The 27,965-nt window shown below is 37.2% G+C and overlaps 12 protein-coding genes across 12 annotated transcripts; 9 read left to right on the forward strand and 3 right to left on the reverse strand.

The window, feature by feature from the left end:
* Positions 1-864: 864 nt before the first annotated feature.
* On the forward strand, positions 865-2,013 carry RNJ42_00331 (uncharacterized protein; the record flags this gene model as incomplete). Its single annotated transcript, XM_071050501.1, has 1 exon — positions 865-2,013. One exon carries the CDS (start codon positions 865-867, stop codon positions 2,011-2,013), a length of 1,149 nt encoding a protein of 382 aa, XP_070908747.1.
* A 778-nt stretch (positions 2,014-2,791) lies between these two features.
* RNJ42_00332 (bifunctional triacylglycerol lipase/ester hydrolase) lies at positions 2,792-3,718 on the forward strand (the record flags this gene model as incomplete). The annotated part of the gene is made up of 1 exon (XM_071050502.1): positions 2,792-3,718. The coding sequence occupies one exon, from the start codon at positions 2,792-2,794 to the stop codon at positions 3,716-3,718; it is 927 nt and encodes a 308-aa protein (XP_070908748.1).
* A 1,261-nt stretch (positions 3,719-4,979) lies between these two features.
* Positions 4,980-5,144, forward strand: RNJ42_00333 (uncharacterized protein; the record flags this gene model as incomplete). The annotated part of the gene is made up of 1 exon (XM_071050503.1): positions 4,980-5,144. One exon carries the CDS (start codon positions 4,980-4,982, stop codon positions 5,142-5,144), a length of 165 nt encoding a protein of 54 aa, XP_070908749.1.
* Positions 5,145-6,316: 1,172 nt separating this feature from the next.
* RPN10 (proteasome regulatory particle base subunit RPN10) lies at positions 6,317-7,147 on the forward strand (the record flags this gene model as incomplete). The annotated part of the gene is made up of 1 exon (XM_071050504.1): positions 6,317-7,147. One exon carries the CDS (start codon positions 6,317-6,319, stop codon positions 7,145-7,147), a length of 831 nt encoding a protein of 276 aa, XP_070908750.1.
* A 294-nt stretch (positions 7,148-7,441) lies between these two features.
* Positions 7,442-8,572, reverse strand: PPX1 (exopolyphosphatase; the record flags this gene model as incomplete). The annotated part of the gene is made up of 1 exon (XM_071050505.1): positions 7,442-8,572. The coding sequence occupies one exon, from the start codon at positions 8,570-8,572 to the stop codon at positions 7,442-7,444; it is 1,131 nt and encodes a 376-aa protein (XP_070908751.1).
* A 788-nt stretch (positions 8,573-9,360) lies between these two features.
* On the forward strand, positions 9,361-11,121 carry SMN1 (Smn1p; the record flags this gene model as incomplete). Its single annotated transcript, XM_071050506.1, has 1 exon — positions 9,361-11,121. The coding sequence occupies one exon, from the start codon at positions 9,361-9,363 to the stop codon at positions 11,119-11,121; it is 1,761 nt and encodes a 586-aa protein (XP_070908752.1).
* Positions 11,122-14,369: 3,248 nt separating this feature from the next.
* Positions 14,370-16,772, forward strand: MNL1 (alpha-1,2-mannosidase MNL1; the record flags this gene model as incomplete). Its single annotated transcript, XM_071050507.1, has 1 exon — positions 14,370-16,772. One exon carries the CDS (start codon positions 14,370-14,372, stop codon positions 16,770-16,772), a length of 2,403 nt encoding a protein of 800 aa, XP_070908753.1.
* Positions 16,773-17,543: 771 nt separating this feature from the next.
* Positions 17,544-19,790, forward strand: SCH9 (serine/threonine protein kinase SCH9; the record flags this gene model as incomplete). Its single annotated transcript, XM_071050508.1, has 1 exon — positions 17,544-19,790. The coding sequence occupies one exon, from the start codon at positions 17,544-17,546 to the stop codon at positions 19,788-19,790; it is 2,247 nt and encodes a 748-aa protein (XP_070908754.1).
* A 1,679-nt stretch (positions 19,791-21,469) lies between these two features.
* SKN7 (kinase-regulated stress-responsive transcription factor SKN7) lies at positions 21,470-23,218 on the forward strand (the record flags this gene model as incomplete). The annotated part of the gene is made up of 1 exon (XM_071050509.1): positions 21,470-23,218. The coding sequence occupies one exon, from the start codon at positions 21,470-21,472 to the stop codon at positions 23,216-23,218; it is 1,749 nt and encodes a 582-aa protein (XP_070908755.1).
* Positions 23,219-23,497: 279 nt separating this feature from the next.
* SET5 (S-adenosylmethionine-dependent methyltransferase) lies at positions 23,498-25,042 on the reverse strand (the record flags this gene model as incomplete). Its single annotated transcript, XM_071050510.1, has 1 exon — positions 23,498-25,042. The coding sequence occupies one exon, from the start codon at positions 25,040-25,042 to the stop codon at positions 23,498-23,500; it is 1,545 nt and encodes a 514-aa protein (XP_070908756.1).
* Positions 25,043-26,153: 1,111 nt separating this feature from the next.
* On the forward strand, positions 26,154-26,906 carry FMP10 (Fmp10p; the record flags this gene model as incomplete). The annotated part of the gene is made up of 1 exon (XM_071050511.1): positions 26,154-26,906. One exon carries the CDS (start codon positions 26,154-26,156, stop codon positions 26,904-26,906), a length of 753 nt encoding a protein of 250 aa, XP_070908757.1.
* A 211-nt stretch (positions 26,907-27,117) lies between these two features.
* On the reverse strand, positions 27,118-27,780 carry FAU1 (5-formyltetrahydrofolate cyclo-ligase; the record flags this gene model as incomplete). Its single annotated transcript, XM_071050512.1, has 1 exon — positions 27,118-27,780. The coding sequence occupies one exon, from the start codon at positions 27,778-27,780 to the stop codon at positions 27,118-27,120; it is 663 nt and encodes a 220-aa protein (XP_070908758.1).
* Positions 27,781-27,965: the final 185 nt, after the last annotated feature.

Below are 27,965 nucleotides of genomic sequence, written 5' to 3' on the forward strand. Positions count from 1 at the left end.
CCTGCGGTCCACTGTACCCGTAGTAATACCGCCTTACTGCATCTTCCTCACTTCATCGCATTGGTTGTTGAGGGAGAAAAAAAAAGGGGTACGTATGTGATTATATCATGTGATTAAGGGATTTCGGGGATTTGGAATTTGTAGAAGGGATGGAAAAGAGAGAGAGAGAGAGAAAGAGAGAGAGAGGACGTAGAATTGGGCGTAGAAAGGGGGGAAAAAAACGGAGTCTCGAAGTCTCGAAGTCTCGATGGGGATGAGAAGGGGGGAGGGAGCCGGGCGGTAGCAGTCCCTTTTAATTATAGAGGTGAAGGTGCGTGGAAAAAACAAAGGGTTTCTAATAAAACGAAAGAAAAAAACTCCGAGAATTATATATAATAAATAATAAGTTAATTGAGAATAAAAAAAAAAAAAGGAATTGGTCTCTGAACGGCGTCAAAACGATGGACGAGTTTCTGGTGTGGGAAAAGATGTATACCGTGCAACAGCGGTGTAAGCGGGAGGTTCTCGCGCGGAGGATCAGTGAGAACGCTGAGGTGATAGACGCGCTGTACACCACGGCGTGCTTCGCACTGCTCGCCCGGTACATCGCGCGCAAAGGCCGTTATCAGCGGGTACTTTCGTTGTAAGTGATACGGCACATGCTATGTACGTTATGTATGATACGGTTTAGGGGAAAAGGGAGAGAAGGTGTGTGTGTGTCACGTATTGTGAGATGACGTGTGTGCAATTGTATCATGATGATATTGATGAAATGGGGATTTATAATGGGATTAGGGTCTTTTAATTAAACAATTCTCAATAGCTCGATATTATTAAACAATTCTCAATAGCCTTCTCCATCAAAACCAATAATATATAATATAAATGTTTAAGTTTAACTTTGAGTCTATTACGCAGAGTATCTCGCAAGGGACGCAGCAGCTCGTGCAGCAGCTGGATCCGCAGACGAAGTTGTCGATTAAGGCGAAGACACGGTTTCTCCAGGAGACCATTGGCAGCGAGGTAGATATCAGTAAGCTGCCCCCACAGTATATTGTGCTGGAGAAGAAGTGTGACTCGCTCGAGAAGAGTCTGAAGCGTATGCTGCTCGTCACGAAGACGTACGAGGTCGATGGGTACGACTACCCTCCAAACATCTCAGAGTCGATCTCAGACTGGTGGTTTAACAAAGAAGGCTGGTTTGGGAGTGAGGAGTCACATCGCAAGGCAAAGGAACAGGCGAAGGCAGCTGAGGTAAAGGAGGAAGGGCTCAGTTTTGCGTCTGCCATGGCCAAGGCCGGCCATGACTCACAGCACATATTCGAGGCCATTGAGACTAAGGATGAGGATGAGAAGGAAGATATAGGTGAATTGGTCACAATATTTAAAGTCTGGAGCGAGTCATTTTCAGGGATTCACAGGTCCAAGAGTGAAATGGACCAATTGATCACCAAGGAGTTCAATCGCAAGATAGAGAAAATCATCAAAGAGGACTTCCAAAAGATTCACAAGCTGCGCAGCAAAGTCGAGGATTCTCGTCTGAAATTTGATACTATGAGGTACGAAGTTAAGAAGGCTGAGGAGAAGAAGAAACCGAAGGTCAACGAACCCACAAAGGATGACAACAACAAGTCTAGCGTTCAAGATACTACTAACGATACGAATAGTGCTGAAGGTAAGACTACAACGGAAGATATTAAAGAAACTGCTACAACCGTTACTACAGATGTCACTGACAAGACAGAGACCAACAAGACAAAGACCAACACGACAGAACCTGAAAAAGATATTAAGATGGCTGATAATAATGAAGTAGAAGAGCACTCTTCTGAAGACGCCAAATTGTTAGAGCAGTTGGAAGACGAGTTCGTCTCAAACACTACTGAGGCTGTAGAAGTGATGTCAGAGATTTCAGATAACTCTGAACTCATCGGTCTGATAAAACTATTCCAAAACTTCCAGCTCTCCTATCATAAACACTGTGTCGAAGAGATAGAGAACAGCCTCAAAGTCCTAAACTCCCTTGAAGAATAGTTGTACATAAATTTTTATAATATCTTCTTTTTTAATTTTCATTTAATATAACAAAAAAGAAAGGAATGATAGATTCATTAATATGACCTAAATTTAGCAGTCCCCAACAGCTAATGCGGGACAGTGGAGATGCAAGACTTCTTCCGCAGATCAGCCCTTTCTGTTCTTAATTAGGAAGTTGTTCGGAATAGGTATGAGAATACTTTATAATTGGACATACGTTACATTCTTTTAGGACATTCATTATGAGAGGAACGCGACCGTAAAGAAAACATAAACAAAGAAAAAAAGAAAGAAAGAAAAAATGAAGTCTTTAGGCAAGGGTTATACCACCCATCTAATAAGCCATTGTACAATTGTTTATGTACGAGTTGGACTATCTACAGATACTTCATTTTTAATTTATCAAATACGCGTTATATAAACAAGTAAAAACCTTCTTACGTGATGATGAACGCGACCACAAATTGTTCACATCACCGATAAAAGATTGGAGACATCTTACCTTATCAACTACATTTCAAATTAGATTTATTTACCTCACTGCATTGTAAATAGCAAAGTCAAATTGCCTTTCTGGCAAAAAAAAAAATGTTGAGATAATCCTGCCTGCTCGCCTCTTTAATGAAAATATTTTCTTTACACTGTAAAATTAGCTGTATGCAAGAACATGAACCATACATGAGTCTTGTAAGTAGGGCATAACTAACCTTTTTTAAAGTTGCAGCTTAAAAGACAAAAATTACGATAAGGTGTCACAATTATTTCTGGAAACAACATGTCTATTCAAGGATATCATGCTGCATCTTTACCTACATGTATAATACATATATTACCTACTGATGATGTTGAAGAGAGTCCTCTCTTTGTGTGGATACCAGGCAATCCGGGTCTTTTAGAATACTACCAAGAGTTTCTGAGGAAGATACATCAAAAGAACCCTAGTTGGGAACTTTTGGCCATTTCCCATGCCGGCGCTGTGATAGAGTCCAGCCAGCTTAAGAGACTTGATCACAAGGCTCCTATTTACGATCTCAATGAGCAGATAAATCATAAGATAGAGATTATTAACAAGTACAGTACACCTGATAGAAAACTGATAATAATGGGTCATTCAGTAGGTGCATATATGGTTCAAAAAATTGTGGCTTCATCAAACCTAGTCGGTTCTGTAGTTAAGATGGGATTATTGACACCTACTGTCATTGATATACATAAATCGTCACATGGTGTTCTTTTCACCAAAGCTTTTGAATGGGCTGCTAACTTATACGAATACCTGCCCTTTCTAAGTGATATCGCCTTCAATAAACTAATACCATCATATTGGACTAAGCTTCTCGTCTCTTTTATGATGGGTTGTGCATGGGACGACCATCACATCATTTTGGGAACTTTCTTACTCTTGACACAAAGGGAGACTCTGAGGCAAGTACTGGGCTTAGCATCCGTAGAAATGAGACAAATAAGAAACGACTGGTCATTTCAGAAAACCCTTATCGATCAGTGCAAGCAAAATGGTACAGATATTTGGATATTATTCAGTGGTAATGATCATTGGGTCTCCAACAATACAATGGCTGAACTAATAACCTTCTACAAGGAAAGATGTCCGGAGAATAAACTTCAAGTCGATGTACATAATAACATCAAGCATTCATTTGTTGTATCAAATGTTGACACAATTGTTAATAGTTATTTTTAGCAGTTTTTACTGCAATACATGTAAAATATAGTCAGGTCTAGCGCAAGGTACAAACAATATCATCAAATGTGGGCTATTATTAGTAGCCCAAATGGTAGATCCATTTGCTAGCGGATAGCAATTCTCAATTCAGCAATATGAAATTACAGTTCACTCGATATTTGGGCTAAAAGAATTCTGTATTAGAATATCTAGACATTCGTAAAAGTAAATAAAAAAAGCCTAATGAATCAAGCACGGAGCGGTTTCCATTACCTAAAACATCAGGATATGGGAACTCCCCATGTTAGATAATTTTAATATATTTCATCTTTTTTGTTACTTGACACAATTGGGAAATATGTAAGATTTCCTAAATTGGAACTTCAGGCAAGGTAGAGAGCAAACACAAACACTTATTTAGCTGGAAACAAGCCTCATCACCTCCGAGAACAATTAATTGTATCTGTGAACAGCTTTTTATCGCAGTGCATATCTATTTCGTAAATATAGTCCTTTCTCAATACTTAACCATGCCCTCCGCATAATGTCTGATACGCTCAATTGTTTGTTCGAGACTACTACAGTCCTAACAGCACTTTAACGAAGCCTCGTTTTTTTCTTTTGTTTTTTAGTTGTTTTTTAGTTGTTTTTTAAGGTTGCGCACAGAAATTGCCCTAAAGAAAAAATTATAAGTTTAATGAATAACTGTTGTGATGGAGAGGGTAGAGACTCAGTGTGATGTACCAATGTAGGACTAAGAACTGGATATGGCACAACAAGATATATTTTGCATCCAATCCTTTTGCCATTGATCTCCCCTTAGTTGCGATCCCTTTCCCTCCAGCCAAAAACGCCCAAGCCCCCCCTGCCCCGGTCTTTTTACAAATTTGTATAGAAAACTTCTAAAGATAGGTCACATACAAATCTTGAATAGCCCTGAAGTAATCAGAGATCTCTTTTCGGTATGCTTATACTTTAGAAATACAGGCAAAAGTGAATAATACACTACTACAAAAATTAGGGTATCTTTACGATGCATCACCCTCTCGTACTGGTGCATGATATTTCTTGTTTTCACTTATTGATACTGAAATGCTATACATACGATTGAGATATAACCATAATACATGTAATAAAACAAAAAATGCCTTGTTTAATCAAATATATATAAACTGGTAAGTCCTTAAACCTTCAATCTTAATTTTGAGGATTTCTCGGTCCTTTTTGTAAAGTAAGGTAGATCAATTCTAAAGTATAATTAAGAAAATTCGATTCAAACATGGAGACAACAATGCTATATATTGATCATGCCCTGCATAAATTAAAAGAGGTTCTATTTGTATGGAAAAGAGAAAGACAAATAGATAGGAAGACATCAATAAAATGGCAAAGACGACACACTGTCATTACAAGACATGATATACTCCATGGTAGGGAGTCATGATACAATACCAATTTTTTTTACTATATTTTTTTCTTATAATCGAATGATAGACATACATCCATAAATTAACTTTCCTTTCATTTTTATTCAAAGCAAGAAGAAAAGAAGATAGATGCTGGACCATCGTTTTTTTTAATACATCATAAAGTTTTTATATAAAGTTCTGTATTTTTAAATATTCCCATTTATCAAATAAAATAAATACATTTACATGTTCTTTTCAGTTCTCTCGAAGAAGTTTTATATATAAAAAAAAAGATCATATAAGTTTGTCATACAAATGAAACTTATAATACTTGAGTGAAAAAAGATTTTATTGTATCCTCAATTTCGTAGGAATACGGAGTCAATCTCAAAAAGTTATATCTCTAAAATATAAAATTCTACAAATAGAATTCTATATCATGACCCCACCTTGTTTCCAGAGGACCAGAGCACAATCATCTCTGTAACATAAAATATTTTATGTAGTGATACATTGATTACCTTGCTTGGTATTCTATTGGAGTATAGCAATCATTAAACCTCATCGCATCTAAATGCCAAAGGAAAACCCAAAACACAAAAAGAGAAAGAGAGAGATAAATGTAACCATATACGAAATGAATTACTGCATATATAAAAAATATGTTTTTAAAAAAGAATTGGAATGGTCTCTAGCGGGATCGAACCGCTGATCCCCGCGTTATTAGCACGGTGCCTTAACCAACTGGGCCAAGAGACCAAATCAACTTGTTGCTTTGTATAAAATTCTAAATGGTCAACAAATCCCAGATCATTCGAATCTACACTGTAAAGGTAATACTGGTGAACTTCAAAATCACAAAGACCAACTTAGTGCTCATAACTTGTAGGTTAGGATCCAGCTAGTTATGACCTGGTTATAAGAACTGCGATATGGACAAAGGTAATCACATGTATCTACGTGGATGAAGATATTGTCTTCGCTCTGCTGCGGTGGTTTCTGTGCTTGTGTGGCAAATAAGTAAAATTAGTATAGTGCAACTCTCACTGCGTGTGAGAGCTGGAAGAGGAGAGGGCAACTATCTCAAATTTAAGGATAGCAATACTAACCTACATATATAGCTTTACCATTCAATTACTCTTATTTTAGGGTAGTGTAATTTCTTGGAAAGGTTAAGAGGAGGAAGAAGAATAATAAAAAGTTTAAAATGGTATTGGAAGCTACAGTTTTGGTTGTTGACAACTCAGAATATGCTAGAAATGGGGATTTCCCAAGAACCAGATTTGAAGCACAGATTGATGCTGTAGAGTTTATCTTCCAGGCTAAGAGGAACAGTAATCCTGAAAACACGGTCGCTCTATTGTCCTCTGCTGGTGAGAATCCACTAGTTTTATCCACATTCACATCCGAGTTCGGTAAGATTCTGTCTGGTTTGCATGACACCACGATAGGTGGCTCAATTCAACTGTGCACCGCTATTCAGATAGCTGCATTGACATTGAAACACCGTCAGAATAAAGTGCAGCATCAGAGAATAATAGCATTTGTATGCAGTCCGATCCCAGAAGATCAGAAAGACGACCTATTAAAGCAGGCAAAGAAGCTAAAGAAGAACAATATTGCTATCGACATTATTAATTTTGGTGAAAATGAGACTAATGAAGCACTACTCAATGAGTTTATTGATTTAGCAAACAAAAACGGCCCTCAGAGTGAGTCAAATGAAGACGCCAGCCATCTTCTATCAATCACTCCTAACAGTAACAGACTTCTATACGAGGTTATTGGTTCTTCACCAATAATTTTGGAAGGTGGAATGGGAGGATTTGATGATGGATTCGGTGGAGGCAATGGTATGGACTCAGGCCTAATGGATTTTGGTGTCGACCCATCAATGGATCCAGAACTAGCAATGGCACTACGTTTATCTATGGAAGAAGAACAGCAAAGACAGGAAAGACTAAGACAACAAGAACAACAAGCAGCCTCTAATGAAACTAATGAAAACGGAGAATCAGGCGAAACGGAGCAGAAATGAGAATTGATATAATAATATCATTTCGTTGGTGAGAATCCATACGCAAAACTGAATACAAAATGTTATAAATGAGCGGAGTAAAGGTTAACATATTTCTTTCTTTTTTGTTTTCTTTATGTGCTTTTGCTCTGTAGATTATATATGGATAGGGCATAATTGTCTGACGGAATAAAAAGCACTTCCTATCTCCTAAATTATTGTATAAATATATATAAACTGCATTCAGAATAGTATAAAAATCACTAACAAGGTATTAAAGCTACATCATGCGTATACACGCATATGAGAGGTACTCTAAATAGAGGCGTAAACGTCTTGCATATACGGCATAACTTTCTTCCTACTTGAACTTAAATCAAACTGTTCATAAAGGACGTATTTTGGCTTCTCCTCGTCCAGAACTTCTAGCTTCAAGTTAACCGACTTAGTACAAACATCCTTTATGTCATCAAATTTATCAGCACTAGGGAATATAGCTAATTCCCTTCTGAACCTTCCCACGTCCTTATCATTCCAGGAAGTTAGTACTATCAGACAATCCAACTCAAACTCCTTTTGATAGCTGTAACAATCCTCAAGAAAGTTTTCCTTTGATTCGAAACGTTTATAAAGAGATTCTACTGGCTCGACAATAGAAGCTACACCGATATTCAGCTTATTTTTCTTATTTTTAAAGTCATATTCCTTGTAGTCCTTTCTTATCAATTGTTTAACTGTTAAACCGTCGATGTTATCCTTTGCGGCTCTTAGGTCCTTGAAAACAGTATCGAATTGGACGAAGTAAGGTATATCTAGGCTTGAGTAATGTTTGAATGCCTCTACATCAGGATTCTCTACTTTGTACTTCAAATTAGCAGTATCCAAGAGACCAGCAGAGATTAATAATGGGGCACATTCCTTTAAAGCTTCATTATAGGTGGTTTTATCCAGCTGTTCGCTCCAGTAATTGGTAACCAACGAAGAACAACTACCAGTAACAGTTAGCACTCTTGGATTTGCGTTCATATAAAGTTTTTTATCAGCGTGGTGATCCAAAATACCAACCACGTCAGTGATAAAATTTTTGCTAGGCTTTGGGAGCTCATTATGGTCGACTATCACAGCGTATATTGAACCAAAGTCCTGTTTGAGTTGTATCAAGTCTTCTCTGAAGAACAATACATCTTCATTTATATCCATTTTGCTTAGAGCGTATGTGACGTCCCTTCTCATCGTCAAATCCTCCCTAGGGATATTAATGATAGGAACAAACACTCTCTTCGGGTCCTTCACATGCTCAAAGTAGGCATATGATATAGCGCAAGCAATGGAATCGAAATCAGCAGACTCGTTACCACACACAACGTACAAAGAAGTTGCGGATTCCCTTATCAGTTTCGGGATTTCAACTCTTAGCTGTTGGAGAAAAGCTAGTACCTTTGACATATGGTTATTATTCTTGGGTGTATACAGTTCAGAGTAGAACCAGAAAAAGAATATTACAGCTAGTATATTCATTCAAAAGTCAAGATAACTCTCGTTAATATCACGAATAGGGAAAGGACCCTTAAAATTAATAATTTTTTTTTTGATAATTTGCCCTTTCGGGCCAATTACATCCAAAAAAAATTGAAATATTAAAAAAAGAAAGAAAAGAACGCTACCACTACGCTAAATCTAATTGAGATTTCAGTCCGATCTTATCTTATAGTAAATATTACGTGAATCAGCTAAGCATATAATGATACAGTTGACTAAAGGTCAGCGAAAAATCGCTGAACCCAGTAATATCAATATAGCTGTATATGTGATCCTGGAAGAAAAGAATTTAATTAATAAAGATAGTAATGACGTAATACCGTGCGGCTGTTTGTAATTCTCGCAGTAAACTTTTCGATGCGAGATCTCGAAATTCGTCGTTTTTCATTAAAGTGATTTACGGTTTATGTGAGAGACGAAGACAAGGACGTAGAAAATAAAATGAACTTTTTTTGCTTAGAAGCCGGTGTAGGGAAAAGGCTTTATGTGAACAGCCAAAAGAAGGATGTCGTCTTTGCAGACGAGCTAAGGCATATCATTATCAATTACATAACATTAAGGTACACAATAGACATATTTGGGACTATCTTGAACAGGTGTTTGGCCTTATAATAGCATAGAGTAATAGAAACTAGATAAAAAGGAAAATATAAATTTTTTGAGCAAAAAGGACAAAGTTTTTGAACAAACTATCTATGAAGTTGTTGGAAATTGTCGCTTGTGTTGGGGTTACGACAGCGTTTCCTACTTTTTTCAGCTTATGGAAGGAGCCAGACCTTAGAGGATTACAGTTAGGTAAGATAAATTTCCTGCATACCACGGATACGCACGGTTGGCTGGGCTCACATTTAACGCAGGAAGATTTTGATGCTGACTGGGGTGACTTCTTGTCGTTTGTTGAAATATTTCAGGAAAACCATATTAATGGGAAGAACAGAGATCTGTTGCTGGTAGATACTGGTGATAAAAGAGACGGTAATGGAATTAGTGATGCAACTAGTCCGGTAGGCCTGAACTCTTCTCAGATATTCAATGAGATTGATTATGATATCCTCACGCTTGGAAATCATGAGCTGTATACGCCAGAAGGCACCTGCCTCGAGTATTACAACACAGCTATATCAGAAAATTTTAAGGATAAATACGTATCAAGTAATGTTGAGTTCATTGATGACGATAATAATGCTGTCCCATTTGGGAACAAATATATCTACATTGAGACGAAAAACACAAAGACGAGAATACTTGTACTGTCGTTCCTATTCGATTTTCAAAGGTCAAATGAAAGAGCAGTTGTCACGCCCGCATTAGAGGAACTGGATAAGAAGTGGATAAAAAGGTTATCTGAAAGCTATAAAATGGACAGGATTGATATGGTGGTAGTGGCTGGACATATACCGCCTTCAGACCCGGATAATGAGTTAAGACAAGTACATGATAAACTCCGGAGCTACTTTCCTGATGTCGTCATTCAGTACTTTGGAGGACACTCCCACATTAGAGATTTTGTAAGATTTGATGAAAAAGCCACATGTCTACAAAGTGGGAAGTTTTCCGAGACTCTAGGATTCCTTTCAGTAGATGACCCAAACTCTAATAATGTCACCTTTTCCAGAAGGTATATCGACTTTAATAAGAGATCCTTTAGGTATCATTCAAATGCAAAATCTTTAAGAACCAAAAAAGGAGCTAGACTATCGAAAAAGATCCATAAACTGCGGAATGAGCTGTCGCTAAATGATGTTATTGGCTATATCCCTCAATCTTATTACTTGTCAGCTCGCCCGTTAGATAGTCCAGAGAATATATATAATTTATTGACCAACGTTATACTACCAAATCTGGTAGGTAATGTTACTGATGATGCTGTCATGGGAAGACTTATTATGATTAATACAGGATCAGTTAGGTATGACCTTCATGAAGGGAAATTTACAAGGGATACTACTTACAATGTGATTCCATTTCCTAATGAATGGAAATATCTAACGTTGCCGTATAAAGTTGCTAAATTGATAGAAAGGGTATTGAATGATGGACCTATTATATACAAATTCAGTTCACCTGAAATGCTTTCATATAGTAGTATTAGAGCTGCAAATAAAGGCTTTAAATGTCCCTTTATCGATGATCCTGACTTATCAGAAGGATTCACTACTATTGATGACGATGGATGTGAAGGGGATGATACCCCACATAGATCTCAAAAACGCTATCATGTACCTAATGTAGTTCAAACAAAAATCAACAATGTCAGCGATGATTCCTTAGTTAATTTTGTCTTTTATGAATTTATGAAGGGACATGTAGTCAATGCCACCAATGAAATTATGACAAGGTTTTATGGCTCCAATTTTAAGAAAATAACAATAAGTGACACCAAAAATTATGGTGGAAAATCTACGAAAACACTTTTCAATGAATGGGCCCATAATAATCTAAACGATTCAATATAATCTGTAGTTCAGGAATTGTTAGTAATAGTATTCTTCAATTATATAAATTGCCTTCCAGCTTGCCTCTTAAAGATATAATTTTTGTATTCTGTTTGTTGCATCATTATATACTGCTATTACATGTGTACATGTACAGAATGTTTTTTATTGGTAGCAGACCTACGTCTGCCAGACAAGCTTATATTAAAAACGTTTTGAATTGAAATCAATGTACACAGATCTATATATATTATTTAGTTCATAAATATATAGTCTTATTTTGTTTTGATATTAGATTGATTAGTTCATGCCAGAGACATTACCTAAAAGAGAATTTATGGTTTTATTTTATTGAAATGACAATTGGTTGAGTACTTGTGATGCTCTATATTGCTTGTGGGAAAAGAATTAAAAAAGATAAATAAACACTAGTTAATGGATTAAAGTGCTTACAAACCTTGTTGAGCTCTTCTTCTGTCACGTTCTTCGGCAATAGACAACTTAATACCCTTACCCTTTGGCAAGGAGATGTATGGCTTACCTGGTTCACCGATGACGAAAACGTTGTTCAATCTGGTGACGAAAGTGTTCTCCAAAGAGTCCTTAACGTGGACCAAGTCGAAACCACCATCGTGTCTTTCCTTGTGAACAATGGTACCGATACGACCCAAGTTACGACCACCAGTAATGTAAACTAGCTTACCAGTGTCGAACTTAATGAAGTCAGTGATCTTACCAGAGGCCAAGTCGACCTTAACGGTGTCGTTGATCTTGATGTTTGGGTCTGGGTATCTGATGGTTCTACCGTCGTGGGTAACAACGTATGGAACACCCTTCTTACCCAATTGGACCTTCTTAACCTTACCCAACTTGTAGGAAGCTTCTTCATCGGTGATACGGTGGACAGCGAATCTACCCTTGACGTCGTAGACCAATCTGAAGTTTTCGTTGGTGGCTTCCAAAGTGATAACATCCATGAAACCAGCTGGGTAGGTAGTGTCAGTTCTGACCTTACCGTCAACCTTAACATGACGTTCCATCATGATAGCCTTAACTTCACGACCGTTCAAAGCATACTTTAATCTGTTTCTCAAGAAAACGATCAATGGTAGGGATTCACGCAACTTGTGTGGACCAGCAGATGGTCTTGGAGCGTAACAACCAGACAACTTGTCCAACAACCAGTGGTGTGGAGCTGCTAATCTCTTTAGATGCTTCTTTCTGTAAAGATAATATAATCTCTTTTTTTTTTGTATTCATAAAGTTTTATTGGTTAGATACAAAAGGTAAAGATAATAAACATGTTAGTAACAAATTCATATTTGTAATTTTTTTATTAGTCAAATCAAAATAGCATTCCTATATGATTCTTTGCTCTTCTAATCCATTTTTTTTGATTATAATCTGGCATATCTTCATTACCTCATCTTTGCTTTATTTTATTTGATTATTCAACGGTCCTATCATACCAAATCTATTCTGTTTTTCCCGTTCAGGTCCTTTTATTATGTTGGTATATCTAATCTAATTCAGCTCATCGAGTACTCTTTTTTTTTTTGTTCATTCATTTTTGGTTTGGAAATGCTATTTTTATTCTGTTCTTTGTGTTGTTCTTATTCCTGTTGTTTTCAAACATACGGTCCTCTAGCCATCTTTAATTCAACTTTGGTGTTTTCGGTGGTTTGTATAAGATAAGTAAAATAGAAGTTTAAAAGAAATAACCCAAATTTCTCTTAACTATAGTTTTCTTTGAAATATTTTGGCTATTAAGTTTTATTCAAGAGTTCCTGTCCAAGTTTTCCCAACTTTGCGTTGGACACGCTATACAAGATTTTTTCCCTCCCCAGTCCCCTCCACAAGGCTTCTCTCCCTCTCTCTCCCTCCCTCTCTCTCTCTACGCAGAGCCAATACGCCCTTTCCACTTCCACTTCCTACCTCCCACCATCGCTAACTCTGTCCCATTGCCTCTCACTGTGTTAGGCCGTGTCTGTCTGCCCGTGTTGCTGTACACTGCAAGACTGTGAGCTCTTGTTTACTCCTAGGCTAAAACACGCTTTGGGATCCATGGGATGGAGAGGGTGCTGAGGGTGTAGAAGGGTAGGCCCCCTTGCCAAAGGGTGTAGCATCAAAGATTGAGATCCAGAGCATCGCCAATACAACAGTTCCCTCTAGACAAAGCATGCGACAAAACTTGGAAGAGTACTGCAGCTTTGGACTGAAAAAAATACGAAAAATAAAATGAGAAGTAATTTTTTTCACCTTTTCCTAATAAGGTAATATATAATCACACGAATGATGGTGGGATGTGATACGCAATGTGTTGTTGGGGGTACGGATGTTCGAAGTCACAAATTAAAAAATTTTATAAAATTTTTTCATTGGGGACGGTACGGGTAACCCAAATGCAAGAAAAAGAAAGAAAGAAGAAGCGAGAGGTAAAAAAAAAAGAAAGAAAGCATTGCGTCATAGAAAAGCTCGTTTGGAACTTCTTTGTAGTTATAATATGGATATCGTAGCTATATTATTATCCTGTAGTATGGTTTAGCAACAGATGGGATAGATATTTCATGAGCTAATATTGAATACATCTCGAGAAAAAGATTGCTTCAATACAGCAGAAGGAAGTCTTCTGCGTTATACGTATCGAGATGAATTAACAAGTTTAAATATTGAAAAAATTCTGCGAAACAGTTTGACACTACTGTCGTTTCTATGGTAAGCATTCGTAATAGCCCATTTTTTCGAGATGGGATAGTGACAAATAAAGAAAAGAGTGAAAAGGTTAGGGGATAGTTGTAAGCTTTTAAAAGAAGAAGAAAAAAAAACAAAAAAGTGAAGATCCCAACGTCCTATATTGGGTACCCGTAGGAAGGCCAAGAATTCATCTTATGATGCAATCTAACTGCAAAAGTAAGGAGGGATATAAATGAGAACTCCATTAGGAATTTTGAATACATACTAGAGGGAGAAAAAACATAGAATCTGAAACCTTTTAAAGGGATTTACAGTGTTTTTTTTTCTAATTTGACAGTTGGCAAGGCGAAAAAAATTTAGATGTATATATTATATTACTTCTTACCCTAAAGAGCTGTATGATGGTAAAAAAAATACAACACTTAAATTTTAGTTGCTGATTGTTATATATAAAAGAAGATTTTTTTTCATAATATTTAATAGTGGCACTTCCCTTTTTTACTATACCTTATTGTCTAAGGTAACTATAAATTGTAATACTAATCTAATAATTAATAATAATAAGCAAAAGTATCATGATTTTTCTGATATTTCTTATATATGGGGTATTAGCTAGGCATGTACCGTACGCCAATAAATCATTTAACGATGAGGAGCTTATACAGTACAGAGAAGAGGTTAGAGAGCTTATATATTTCGGTATCGATAACTACCTCGATATAGCGTATCCTGCCGATGAACTCCATCCTCTATCATGTGCGCCATCGTGGAGGAATTTTGATGATCCGATGGATTTTGGGTTCAATGACGTCATGGGTAACTACAGCATCACTTTAATAGACTCCCTGACCACCGTTGCAGTTATCGGTGATAGAGATAGGTTTAAACAACTGGTTGATCTGATGGAAGAGAGATTCTCACACGGATTTGACACTGGCTCCATAGTCCAAGTCTTCGAGGTGACGATCAGAGTACTGGGCTCGCTGATGTCAGCCCATTTGTACGCATCGGATCCCTCCAAAAAGGTGTACTTAGGAGATGAATACAACGGTTTTCTTCTAGATTTAGCTGTGGATATCGCCGATAGACTTTTACCAGCCTACTTAACAGATTCAGGTATTCCTTTACCTAGGGTAAACTTAAGTAATAGTAAAACACCATTGGACAGAGGTTTCAATCCAAATAATAACATTGTGGCTATGAGTTCGCCGTATTTTGAATTTAGAATGCTCTCTTATCTGACCAAGGACAGTAAATACGAGGAAGTGACAAGATTCTCATTCGAGAAGGCCTGGAGCCTTCGTACTATACTAAATTTAGTCCCATCCACTTTTGATCCAGATACCGGTGTCATGGTCGATAGCATGACTGGTATTGGGGCTTCTGTTGATTCCTTTTACGAGTATACTTTGAAAGGTGCGATTTTGTTTGATGACGATGATTTGCTCAAGATATGGCAAGAGGCTTACAGCGCGATTAGCATAAATGCAAAGGAAGACTGGTTCTTTTCTGTTATTAGTGCTTATGGTGGATACCCTAGCACATCTTGGTTGGATTCTCTCTCTGCATTTTTCTCTGGCCTTCAAGTACTCGCTGGCGATGTCAGTGAGGCCATTGCGCATAATATAATGTTTATGAAGTTGTGGGGTACTTTTGGAGCGTTACCTGAAAGGTGGGATACTAATACTGCAGAAGAAAAGCAGTATATTAACTTTAATACGGGTATACCTTTGTATCCTCTGCGACCAGAATTTGTTGAGTCGTCATGGTATTTATATAGAGCCACAAAGGACCCATTGTACCTGAATATTGGCCATCGTGTATTGCAAGATTATAAAAATAAAATGAAGACAGAATGCGGGTTTGCTACTATCAAAAGTGTTGAAACTGGTGAACAAGAAGATAGAATGGAATCATTTGTCTTGAGTGAAACATTGAAGTACCTATTTTTATTATTCGACGAGGATAATGAAGTACATAGGAGCAGAGATAATTTGATATTTAGCACAGAAGCACATCCTCTATGGTTAACCCCTGAAATGAAGAGAGACTATCAACAAAATAAGTATTTTAATGATACTACATATATAAATCACTTGGATGAGCTCAAATCTGGCCATAAAGAGTGGATATTGAAGCAGAAAAAGGAAATGAATAAGCAAATTAACAAACATCTACAGAAAATTTTTAAATATGAAGCTCCCATAGATTCGGAAACGAGAAAGAATGCTTTGAAAAAGCTGTATGCGAAGAGGAAATTACTAGAAAAGAACACCGAATTGAGCTTCATAGAGGTGTACCCAGTGCATGAAGAATACAATAATACTTGTCCAGTTACTCATTATGATTCCAGCAGAAATAAAGGCTTCTTCTCCCCACTGATGAGTACATATGGCAAGATGTTTGATGTTAACCGTCGATATGATCTTGAAAAACCTAAATATATGGAGAATGCTCCTTCAATTGAGACAGAACCCGTTTTTTATGACAGGTGGTGCTCTCCTAACAGTCAATCTCAGTTCCCATCCCAAGCTGTAACCTTTGACATGGTCTTAGACTCCACGGGCAACTACGACGTCATTAAATACTTCAACGGGAGCATATCTGGAGAGAGTTTCGGTGGCCGGAGGAAACTAAGAATTCAGAGGCTGAAAAGAGGTGACGTAGATTGGTATGGTGACTACGTCTCTGACCGGGACTTCGAGGGCCTCGATTATACCGACATTCGCCCCGAGACCCCTGTGAGTATAAATAGACAAGATATATACAAAGTGGTGAAATTAGACAGTATCCCAATCCCTAAGGGCCAGCAGGTCTACATCAAGTCCGATCTCCTCAGCAACGACTTCAACGTATCAGCAGTAATAGCCGATCCTTTCCTCAACGGCAAGAAGTCCGCATTCAAAAGATTCGGCTACAACAAAGATGGCCATGTTATTAGCGACAACACCCTCTTCGTAAACTTCAAAATAATATAGATTTATATAACAAACATTTTTTACTTCTTCACCCTGTCTCCATCTTTGTTAAGATATACAATTCAATGCACGTTGGGCATCGCCCTTCCCCTCCGACCTTTTCAAAAGGGGAAGAGAGTAAGCATTACGTTTATCCATTGAATTTTCAAGATAAGATAGCAAAAAAAAAGGAAGGAACCCAAAAGGGGCTATTTCAGGTTTTCTTTAAAAGGGTCTTTTCTACCTTTTGAGATGGCCTTTCGAGAACGCATTAATGGGAAGTCACTAAAGACAAGTTAAGGAACAAAGGCTTTTTCAACTGCTCAGCTATATAAATACTTGATTTTAGTTTAATAGGTTTGATTTGCCAATCGTAGGAAAAAGAAAAGAAAGAGGTAAGTAGTGGCAAATTAGAGAGGAACAAGAAGGGAAGGAAAGATAAAAAAACAAATAAAAATTATTTAAAAATTGACCCAAAGCAAAAAAAGAAAGAAAGGTTAATTAAAAAGAGGGAAAATTTATATATAAAAAAAAAGAGCTAACATAACAAAGAGAAAGAACCTAAACTAAGGAACTGATATAAGGAGGTGATAAACCAAAGCACTATATAAAGTAACTTAACAGACTAGGAATACTGGGCAAAAAGAAGACTTTTTACCAGAATAAATACTAGGAGAAAAGAGAGACTATAATCATAAGGTAATAAGATAATAAAAAATATATAAAAAAAAAGATAAAAGGTGGATATAAAACAAAAAACTAACAAATAAGAAAAAATCAAACAACAAAACTATGAACTTTTTCGGATCTAAACAGCCCAATTCACAGGGCTCGGGTGGTTCGAATCCTAACAAACATATTCATAGTGCAGGTAATGGATTTTTTCCTAGTTTCACTTCGCAGACTGCTACACCTACCACTGCTGTGAGCGCTAATTCCTATGCGATGGGTACTACTGGTATTGCTTCTGAGGATGTTATTTCTCGGATGAAGGCTATGAACAGTGATGCGGCTGCTAAGGCCCAAGCACAGGCTCAGTCACAGGCTCAACAGGCACCCGCAGATAACGGGGTTGTACCTAACAAAATAGTCATAGGAGTCAATGACAAGCCAGCTATAATAACAACTACCTATGATGATAAGAACACACAGACTGCTAGAGATGCTGGAGATCAGGGCCCTGTTGACTACCTGAGCCCCTCGCCAGTTCAGTTACCTTCTAAAAGTTCTAACGAGGACAGTAGCTCTCAGAGTAGTGGAGAAAATGATATTCCAAGAGGCAAATTAGAGGTTACCATTATCGAAGCTAGAAACTTGAGAACAGTATCGACTGAATCATTGCCATATGTGGTTTGTACATTCGAGAGTTCAGAGTTCATATCGGATGGTCCAGAATCTGTTGACAACAGAGGCAGCTACGGTGGCGGAGGGCTACCTTCCATCAAAGAGCAACTGAGGAAAAGGCCTCTGTATACACACAGATCCTCATCACAGTTGAACAATCTAGCCTCTCGCCAAAATACAAATGACACCAGTTATGGTGATGGCTTGAATCCTATATGGCATCACAAGACCACATTCGACGTACTAGGATCACATTCCGAACTGGATATTTCTGTATATGATTCGGTCCATGAAGATATGTTTTTAGGTCAGGTAAGACTTCGTCCTAACATCCATACAGTTGCAAACATGTCCCAAGAGCAATGGTATCCTCTTCAAAGCAGAGTAGCAAACGAGAATGTTAGTGGTGAGATTCTAATTAAATGGCACTATACTTCTACAATGAAGAAGCATTATGGTCCAGAGGACTTTGAAGTGTTGAGGTTACTTGGTAAGGGTACCTTTGGTCAAGTGTATCAAGTGAAAAAGAAGGATACTAAGAGAATATACGCTATGAAAGTGCTATCCAAGAAAGTTATCGTCAAGAAAAATGAGATTGCACACACTATAGGGGAAAGAAATATTCTTGTCACTACCTCTGCGAAAGCTTCTCCATTCATCGTCGGTCTTAAATTCTCCTTCCAAACACCTACAGATCTATATCTGGTCACTGATTATATGAGTGGTGGTGAATTATTCTGGCATTTACAAAGGGAAGGAAGATTTGCCGAAGATCGTGCTAAATTCTACATTGCTGAGTTGGTTTTGGCCTTGGAGCATTTGCACGATAATGATATTGTTTATAGAGATTTAAAACCTGAAAATATTCTGCTTGATGCTAATGGTAATATTGCGTTATGTGATTTTGGTCTTTCGAAAGCAGACTTAAAGGATAGAACTAATACTTTTTGTGGTACTACCGAATACCTTGCTCCAGAATTGTTATTAGATGAGTCAGGGTATACTAAGATGGTAGATTTTTGGTCTTTGGGTGTCTTGATCTTTGAAATGTGCTGTGGCTGGTCACCTTTCTATGCCGAAGATAACCAGAAAATGTATCAAAAGATTGCATTCGGTAAAGTTAAATTTCCACGTGATATATTGTCTCCTGAAGGAAGATCTTTTGTCAAAGGTCTTTTGAATAGAAATCCTAAGCATAGGCTTGGGTCTGTAGATGATGGTAGGGAGTTGAGAGCACATCCATTTTTTGCTGATATTGACTGGGAGTTGTTGAAGCAAAAGAAGATACCACCCCCATTCAAACCACATTTGAATTCAGAAACTGATACCTCAAACTTCGACCCTGAGTTTACTCAAACTTCGACATCTTACATGAACAAGCATCATCAAATTGCAGCTACTCCTCTATCTCCTGGTATGCAAGCTAAATTCGCCGGTTTTACATTTGTTGATGAATCCGCTATAGATGAGAGATTTAACACCAACAACAACAATAGGAAGTTTCTACAGAGCTCTTCCTTCATGGAACCAGGCTCTTTTATTCCAGGTAATCCTAACTTACCTCCAGATGAAGACGTAATTGAAGATCATGAAGAGGACGAGGACTTTGAAGTTTCAAAGGACATGAGAGGGTTAGATTTTGATGGAGACCAGCATATGGATGATGAATTTGTCAGTGGTCGTTTTGAAATATGACATTTTTGTATCTTTATTTTTTGTTTTTGTTATTTTAACTTGTTTTATCAACTGAGAGAGGGGGTGGAGGAGATAATTACATTTTTCTAATCTGGTTAATTTTTTTTTGTTTACCAAAAACTAATACTATCATTACAATTTTTATCCTTTTTCCCAACTTCTCTCTCTATTTTGAGTATCTGTTTTTTGTTTCTTTTCTTTCATTTGTTTCCCTTTGTTATTAATATTATTACTATTACTATTATTACTATTATCATTATTTTTCCATCCAAAACCTAGAAAACAGCTTCGCAACAAAACAGTCGATGTATTATTATAGAAAGCATTAATAATGTTTACGGAGACTCTATTATAACTTCCAAGTAAGAACTAAGAACCCAAAAAAAAAAAAATTAGAAAATTCAAATCATAAAAAAGAATAGGGACTTTACATTTTTCCGTTTGTATTTGTTGTTGATTTTTTGTATTCTTTTTTTTTTTTGTCTTCACTATATTTTATTTTACCTTATCTTTTATTTAATTTTATTTTACTATTCATTATTCCTTTTACATTATATTTCTCTTTTCTAAAATATAACAAAAAATCTATATATATATATATCTCGTATTTGGTTTCTGTCATCACCTTATATGTTAAAAATAATAATTGTCTTGGTAGTATTTAGAAAATATTTCATATTCAATAAATACTAATGAATTAAAAGTATTACGTCACTGCTTGTTTGGTGTATTTATTATTAGTTGTACTTGTTGCAACCCAAGCTTATTTCCTTGGCTCCAGCATTAATTCATATTAAAAACAATTGACTTTTTACTACTATTTCACATCATAAACATTAAAAAAAAGTACAAATTTCACATAATAATACGAAAAGTACATATTTCACGTTAGAATAATACGACAGTGCAAATCCCACAACATAATAATGCGCTATATCATAATATATCACTTGTACAGACTCATTAGGACAAATTTGATAAGCAATAAATAATTTAAAATATTTTTAAATATTTTTTATATTTAGTTTAAAAACTGGGCTGGACCAGTACAAATTAAAACCCACTTTTCTACAAAAGCCTTTACATAGATGCACAACATCTATGTTACATCTAAGCATATACCAAAATCAACATGTAACTGCAATACCGTCTGGCAATGCAATATTTTAATATTAATAAATTGAATTAATTAAATTATACATAAAAAATGAAAAAATGTCCATTTTTGTCCTCGTTCTCAGAAACCATCGCAGTGATCCGGGTAATGTCTTGAAATTTCTCGAATTTCTCGCATTTTGAAGAAAAATGAATTTGACATTGTCATCTTCCCTAAAACCAGAAAATTAGCTAGAAAAAAGCAATAGGGACAAAGTCGACGTGTTAGGTGTGAGTTATTATTGCTTTGAAGAGCTTCAAAGGTGCAAGAAACGAATTAAAAGAAAGAATCTATCCTCATAAGGAACTTAGTCTTACTGACTTCTAAAGTTATCACAATTAACTCATCGAATAACAATAACTCTGGACGCATATAGACCGGACACACAAAAATAAAATACAGACTAATCTTAAGTATAAATCTAAGCAATAACGACAACAAAAAGGAAGAAGATCAAACAAAAGAATACGACAATTGAATTAAGGAAAAAAAAACAGAACGAAAACGGAAACGAAAAAGAAAGATGAACTACCAGGTGCCTGGGATTATGAATGAGAATATGATGTTGTCGGAGCAGCCGAGAGATGACTCGAGGGCGCAAGATTCTAAAAATAACAACGGGAAGCCGGCGTCTAATGATTTTGTGCGGAAACTGTTTAGTATATTGGAGAGTAACCAGTACCCGACGATTGTGCGGTGGTCAGAGTCTGGGGACAGCTTCATGGTGTTGGATACTGGTAAGTTTACGACACAGATCCTACCGAACCATTTTAAGCACTCAAACTTTGCTAGTTTTGTGAGGCAGTTGAACAAATATGACTTCCACAAGATCAAACGGTCCAATGAGGAGAAACAGAAGACCGTATTTGGTGAACAGAGCTGGGAGTTTGAGAACCCGAACTTCCGGATTCACTACGAGGAAGGGCTGGACCTCATTAAGAGAAAGACCCCCGCACAGAAGAAAGTCATGTTGGATGAATCTGGCGCGCCAATAGGTAGGAGTGCAGATGTACAAAACGAGAGTAAACTGAAAAGCGCTCTCCTAAGCAACACTGTCAGGAAGGATATCTTTAATAATCTCAGGAAAAGAGTGGATAAGTTGCAACGGGAAATGCATGACGTTTCAATGGAAAACTATAACATGAAGTCAGAATACCAGAGACTGTCTTCTAAATATGACACTCTACTCAGCAGTCTGATAACATTCAAAACAATTAACGAAAATCTAATCAATAACTTTAATATTCTCTGCAACGCATTGTCCTCGAAAGGCGTCGATATCCCTCAGTCAGTTTATGAGAACCTTAATATTAATATGCCGATACCATCTGCCAATTCACCGCTCAATATTTCACCCTCACCTTCTCTGGCCTTACCATTGAAGAGTACTACAATGAGCCCATCTTTACCCTCGATGAAATCCTTGCAACGTACACCATCATTAGCACCCAAAATTGGTGGTTCCAACCAGCTGGATATGTCACAGGGACAACTTGATTCCAGTAATCAGAACACTGAGTCTCCAGAAATTAGTGGAATATCTGCTAATAGTAGCAAAGCGCAAGCTGATCAAAATGTTATATTAAGAAAAGGTTTCCATGTACTCTTGGTTGAAGATGACTCTGTGTCAATTGAACTTTGTTCAAAGTTTTTGAGAAAGGATGGCTGCACTGTACAGGTAGTTACTGATGGTCTTTCTGCCATCTCAAATTTAGAGAAGTTTCGTTATGATTTGGTCTTGATGGACATTGTGATGCCTAATCTCGATGGTGCTACAGCAACCTCGATTGTAAGAAGTTTCGATAACCAAACCCCAATTATAGCTATGACCGGTAATATCGAGGATCAAGACCTGATAACTTATTTACAGCATGGTATGAATGACATTCTCGCCAAACCTTTCACTAGAAATGACCTGCATTCCATTCTAGTGAGACATCTAAAAGATAGAGTTCCTCTGTGCGATCAAAATCGAGGGCAACATATTAAAACTGAGTCGCCGAATATTCCACCTTCACAACAAATGCTAAATATAGCCCAGCAAAACGATAATACAACTTCACCATTGCCTCAAAGTTTACCACCCATCCAGCCATCCAACCAACAGAGTCCACTCTTTTCGGGCAGGGCTTCGAATATTACACCACTCGTACCTTTGAATCAGGCGCTTTCTCCTCAACTCCCTATTGATAGTATTTCAAGTAATGGCCCATCTTTGGGACCTACGCCCACTATGGATGGGCAACCTGCATTAAAAAAACAACATACCTAATAACTGCATACTTTAAAGAGTTGTACAATTAATAATATTTTTAGTGTCTATAAATTAATCATTCCAATTAGGCTACTTTTCGTTTTACACTAAACCAAATCTTGTTGGATAGAAAACTTAGCTAATAAAGAGAAACATAATGATACATATTTATTAGAAAATCTAAATCAAAAAAAACAGAAAAAACAGAATCTATATAAGGTATTTAATAAAATAATGGTAATAATAATAACGTCAATATTAAGAACGACTAGGGATTAGGCACGTTTTGAAATAGGTTTATTCTTCTACAGCCATTGAAACAATGTCATCAAATCTAACAGAAGTTGATCTATTTCTACCCAACTTGGCAGGAGCTTCAAGTTCAAACTCTTTACTGTTTTTTAAGAGCTCTTTCAGGTCAGGTTTACGATTTCTGATAGAGGATTTCCTTCTCAGATCACTACTACTACCACCAGCTGGTCTTTGAATTGTAATAGGCGAAACTCTGTTGTTAGATCTAAGACTCACTTCAGAACTAGAGTTCGAGTTTAATACACTTTCCCTAGTTATCTGTGCATTCTTTCGCCTTTGGATTATTTCCTTTGAGCAACGTTCACATTTACAGATGAAACCCCAGTTCACCCTCAGTTCACGTCTTCTTAGGGAGACACCATGCAATGGGTTGACATAAGTGGTAAATAGTTCTTCGTCCTTTTGGATTGATTTTCTTGCATAAACCTTCAATTCCATCTTATTATTTATATCGTAACGTACATTTGGTTCACAATTGTGATTCAAGAAGGCATACAAGAAGTATAGTTGACCATTCAGCTGGTTGATATGGAATCTTCCCAAATGTTTCAAGAACACCTCGTAATCCAAATCACCCGCATCTGGGAATGACCTTATGAAGAGATCATAAGCCCTTTTCCATAAAGGTTCTGGGTTTTCATCCTTCAAGGTACCTAGCTCTGCATCAAATGTACCACCTATATTATTTGAATCACTGGATTTGTAACGAACTCTTTGGGAGACCTGTGCAAGGGATTCAAACTGTTGATTAATCTCATCGGAGTGTGACTTATCAATCAGAGTAGCAGCATGAATGACACCAATAGAGTATGCAGCAACAAAAATGTTCTCCTGACAATGTCTTTCAAACATGGTCCAGTCCATCGGTCTAATGTTCTTGTTTTTAGATCCAAAATGCTTTAGGAAGGGGTGGGTGATATCCTTCTGCTTACATATAGCACTACACCAGATTGAATTACAACCATTACAGTCTAAGCCGTGTAACATAGTAAAGTGAGAGCTGTTACTGACGGAGACACCACACATAGAGCATGACTTACCACTACGAATAAGTTTCAATTTGTCCATGGGAGGCACCATAGCGATAGGCACCTTTTCGTGGAAAATAAGCTCACCTTGTTGGATATCCCTCGTGGCAAAGAGGCCTCTCCCCTTGGACTTGTCCTCACACTCTCGAAGCTCCACTTTGCTAGGTAGTTTACCCTTTACCATATCAGCACAGCAAGAAATATCAGGAAATTCGATTTTGTCGTTATATGACTCCATCTGGTTGTCATCCATAGCATACAGGTTATTACTCAACAACACATCCTCCAACTCTTCCTCATCGAGCTTCCATTCAGGGTTTCTCAACTTCATCTTCTCATACAGATGGTACAAGTCAAGATCCTCAGCAGCAGGTTCTTCCTTCCACAAAAGCACAACATCATCCCTGATCTCTTGCTTCGTCGGCACTACACTACTACCTGGAAGGGATGGCTCGGAGTCATTCAATGACAGAGTTTGAATTTTCAATTGACCCACACTCATCAAATAAGAATAAAAAGTTGTCCCTTTAAAATTTCCACACACCAGTTTTTTATTTTTATTTTTACACAATGAGGGGGTGGAGATGAGAAGAACACTATAGTGTGTTTTTCTTATTAATAAAAACTTTTAATTATAATATTATAGAATTGTAAGTTCTAAGAAAGTTTATAAAAATTTATTCTCAATTGATGTTATAGCAATTGAATTAAATATGGTCCTAATTACGTAGAGTCCCAAGTTAAAGAAAATTTTATTCATTTTTTTGGCCCTCCCACTAAGATCACGCAGGACCCAAAAAATGAGAAGCCCAAATCCCTCGGAGCCACCAATTTTTAGGTTTTTTTTTCAAAAATTCCAATTTTTTTCCCAAATCAGCCAAAAAATTGAAGCCGTTGTACGTACTTTTCTCTGTGGGAAGAGATCAGTTTTTCCGATTCTATACAATTTACATAACTCCCCCCACTTTTAAAAGGATAAAGAGAATAGTGATTCTTCCGAGATTCGAACGCAGTTGCATTTTACCCACCACAATTTTTGGGTAATTTTGGCCCAAAAACAAACGGAAAAACGGAAAAACAGTAGTTTGACCCCTCTTTTGGTTTTTCCATAAGGAAAGCCTGTACTTCGGAAAAATTTGTTCTTCCGTTTTTCCTAAAAATGACGTCATTTTGATGCAATTACGTTTTTAGATTTTTCCGAAGCTTTCAGTGACGATCACTTTCTGGACGAAGTGGTGACCTCCATTGTAAGGTACAGATATTGATATACTATATTGATAGTAATATTACAGTTTTGTCTAAGCAATATGTAATTGTATCACAATATGTAATTGTATATCATTGTTTGTTGACGCATTGATTGTATTTATTGCAAAGTATACTTACATATCTTGCAGTGGGGATGGCTGTCACGATGGCATACACGTTATATATGACTTTTGGACGGACTCTACCACTTTTAAGAAAATTACTTCCTAATTCTGTCCCTCCAGTAAGGTCAAGGGGGGAGGTGTGTACGAAAAAATAAAATACATAAATAACTTATTGTAAGTAATTGAAAGAATGTGCTAACACAATAAAGAAACCATATATTAAATAGAACAAAATTGGAGATGAATGTATTGAGAAATAGCTACAGAGTGGCACGTCCAGTTGCTAGATCGTTCCTAGGTAGGAGACTATGTGGACAAAGATTTGCCAGTGCGATGCCAGAGTTCACATCGAAGAAACCTTCCGGTAACCGTTGGGTTCCTATCACTATCTTTGGGGCTACTTTTGGTCTGGGATGGTTCTTCACTCAGCATATGACGTTTACCGACCTAATGGCATACTGGCGTTATGATTCAATGCCTGAAGACTCTGAGGAAATAAAACAGTACAAATTACAACTATACCAAAAGAGTGACCAATTGCCAGTGGTCAAACAACTTACACAGGCTGGATACGTCGAAATATTCCCTCCAAGAAGGGCAGATGATTTACTCATTGATAAAGCTTTAAGCTCACCCGGTGGGATTGCAATTCCTCCAAGGTTCTATTTCAACCCACAAACTAAGGATACCGTGGGTATTTACCACCTGGGTATGAAACTTACCGGATACCCCTTCATTGTTCATGGAGGTATACTGGCCACTATCATGGAAGACTTAATGAGAGAGGGCGTAAAGCTAATTACTCAACGTACTGGTGAAAAGATCAGTGACTTATCCATCTCGTACAAATTCCCCACTCTCGCTAACCAATTTGTTGTCGTAAGAACAACAAAACATGAACTACTTGGAAAGAAAGTGAAACTAACTGCTGAAGTTATGGATCAAAGTGGTAACAGAACACTAATCAAGGGACGTGGTACTTTTAGCACTTGAAATAGCACCAATATTATGATGAAACGACCGACCCCAAAATCGTAATTATTTATTTTGAACTTATAGCTTATTTATTGCAGCGAGCGCAGAAACTCAAATCATTAGCTACAGCAACTTGTATATAGAAAATTTACAGTATAAATGAAAGTTTGTGACAAGTAAATTACAAATTAATATTTAAACATAATGGTTATTTAATTTCATTTTATTTCTAGATTTTATGACAGTATAAGGATCCATCTCCAGCCACAACACAGTCCATATATCTGTCATGTGCATCCATTGGGATTTTATCTATAATCTGTTGCTTCAACGAGATACCAACTAGAAGAGGAGCAGTACCTTGATGTTGTAACGCGTAACGCTTAAAGAAGTCGTCATAGTAACCTGCACCATGACCCAGACGGGCACATCCAGCAGTAAATGCAACACCAGGGACAAGAATGACGTCTAGGTGAGGTGGAAGAGGAGATAACTTCTCATCTTCTATCAGGGGTTCTTTCAGCCCGTATTTCCCTTGCTTGGTCAACTGCTTGACCTCATCTAAAGTCTTCATCTCGTGGAATGTCAAATGAGGATGATGTTTAACGGTCTCCGGATTATCAACACTGTATCGAAGAGGAACCTGACCGGTACGTTTCGTAGTAGTACAGCGTGGAAGGTAGACACGTTTGCCTTGAGAGAATAAAGTCTCTATGATAGAACCAGTATCTACTTCCCCCTCATCCATGCTCATGTAGCATGCAACATCACGTTTGCCCTCCAGGATCCGACCTAGCCGATCTTTAATCACCTCACTCTGTGCCAGAATGTCACTATGACTAATGACACTAAGCACACCACTCAATTGACTCCTCAGTTGCTGTTTAGACATTGCTAATATTAATCTTAACTTTCAGTAAAGTCGTACCCTTAAATAATTATACAAAGGTCCCACGAATCAGTAGTGAACCAAAAAAGAAATTTAGCACTCTAAGACTACGCTGATTCCCCAGTTGAGTCTTAAGCCATTAAGCACTCGAAGGTTATATAGATAGGTCTTTGCTGTTCGAATATACA

Source organism: Nakaseomyces bracarensis (genome assembly GCF_045282275.1).
Source record: "Nakaseomyces bracarensis strain CBM3 chromosome Unknown Scaff2_0, whole genome shotgun sequence".
In the NCBI taxonomy this organism is placed as follows: Eukaryota; Fungi; Ascomycota; class Saccharomycetes; order Saccharomycetales; family Saccharomycetaceae; genus Nakaseomyces; species Nakaseomyces bracarensis.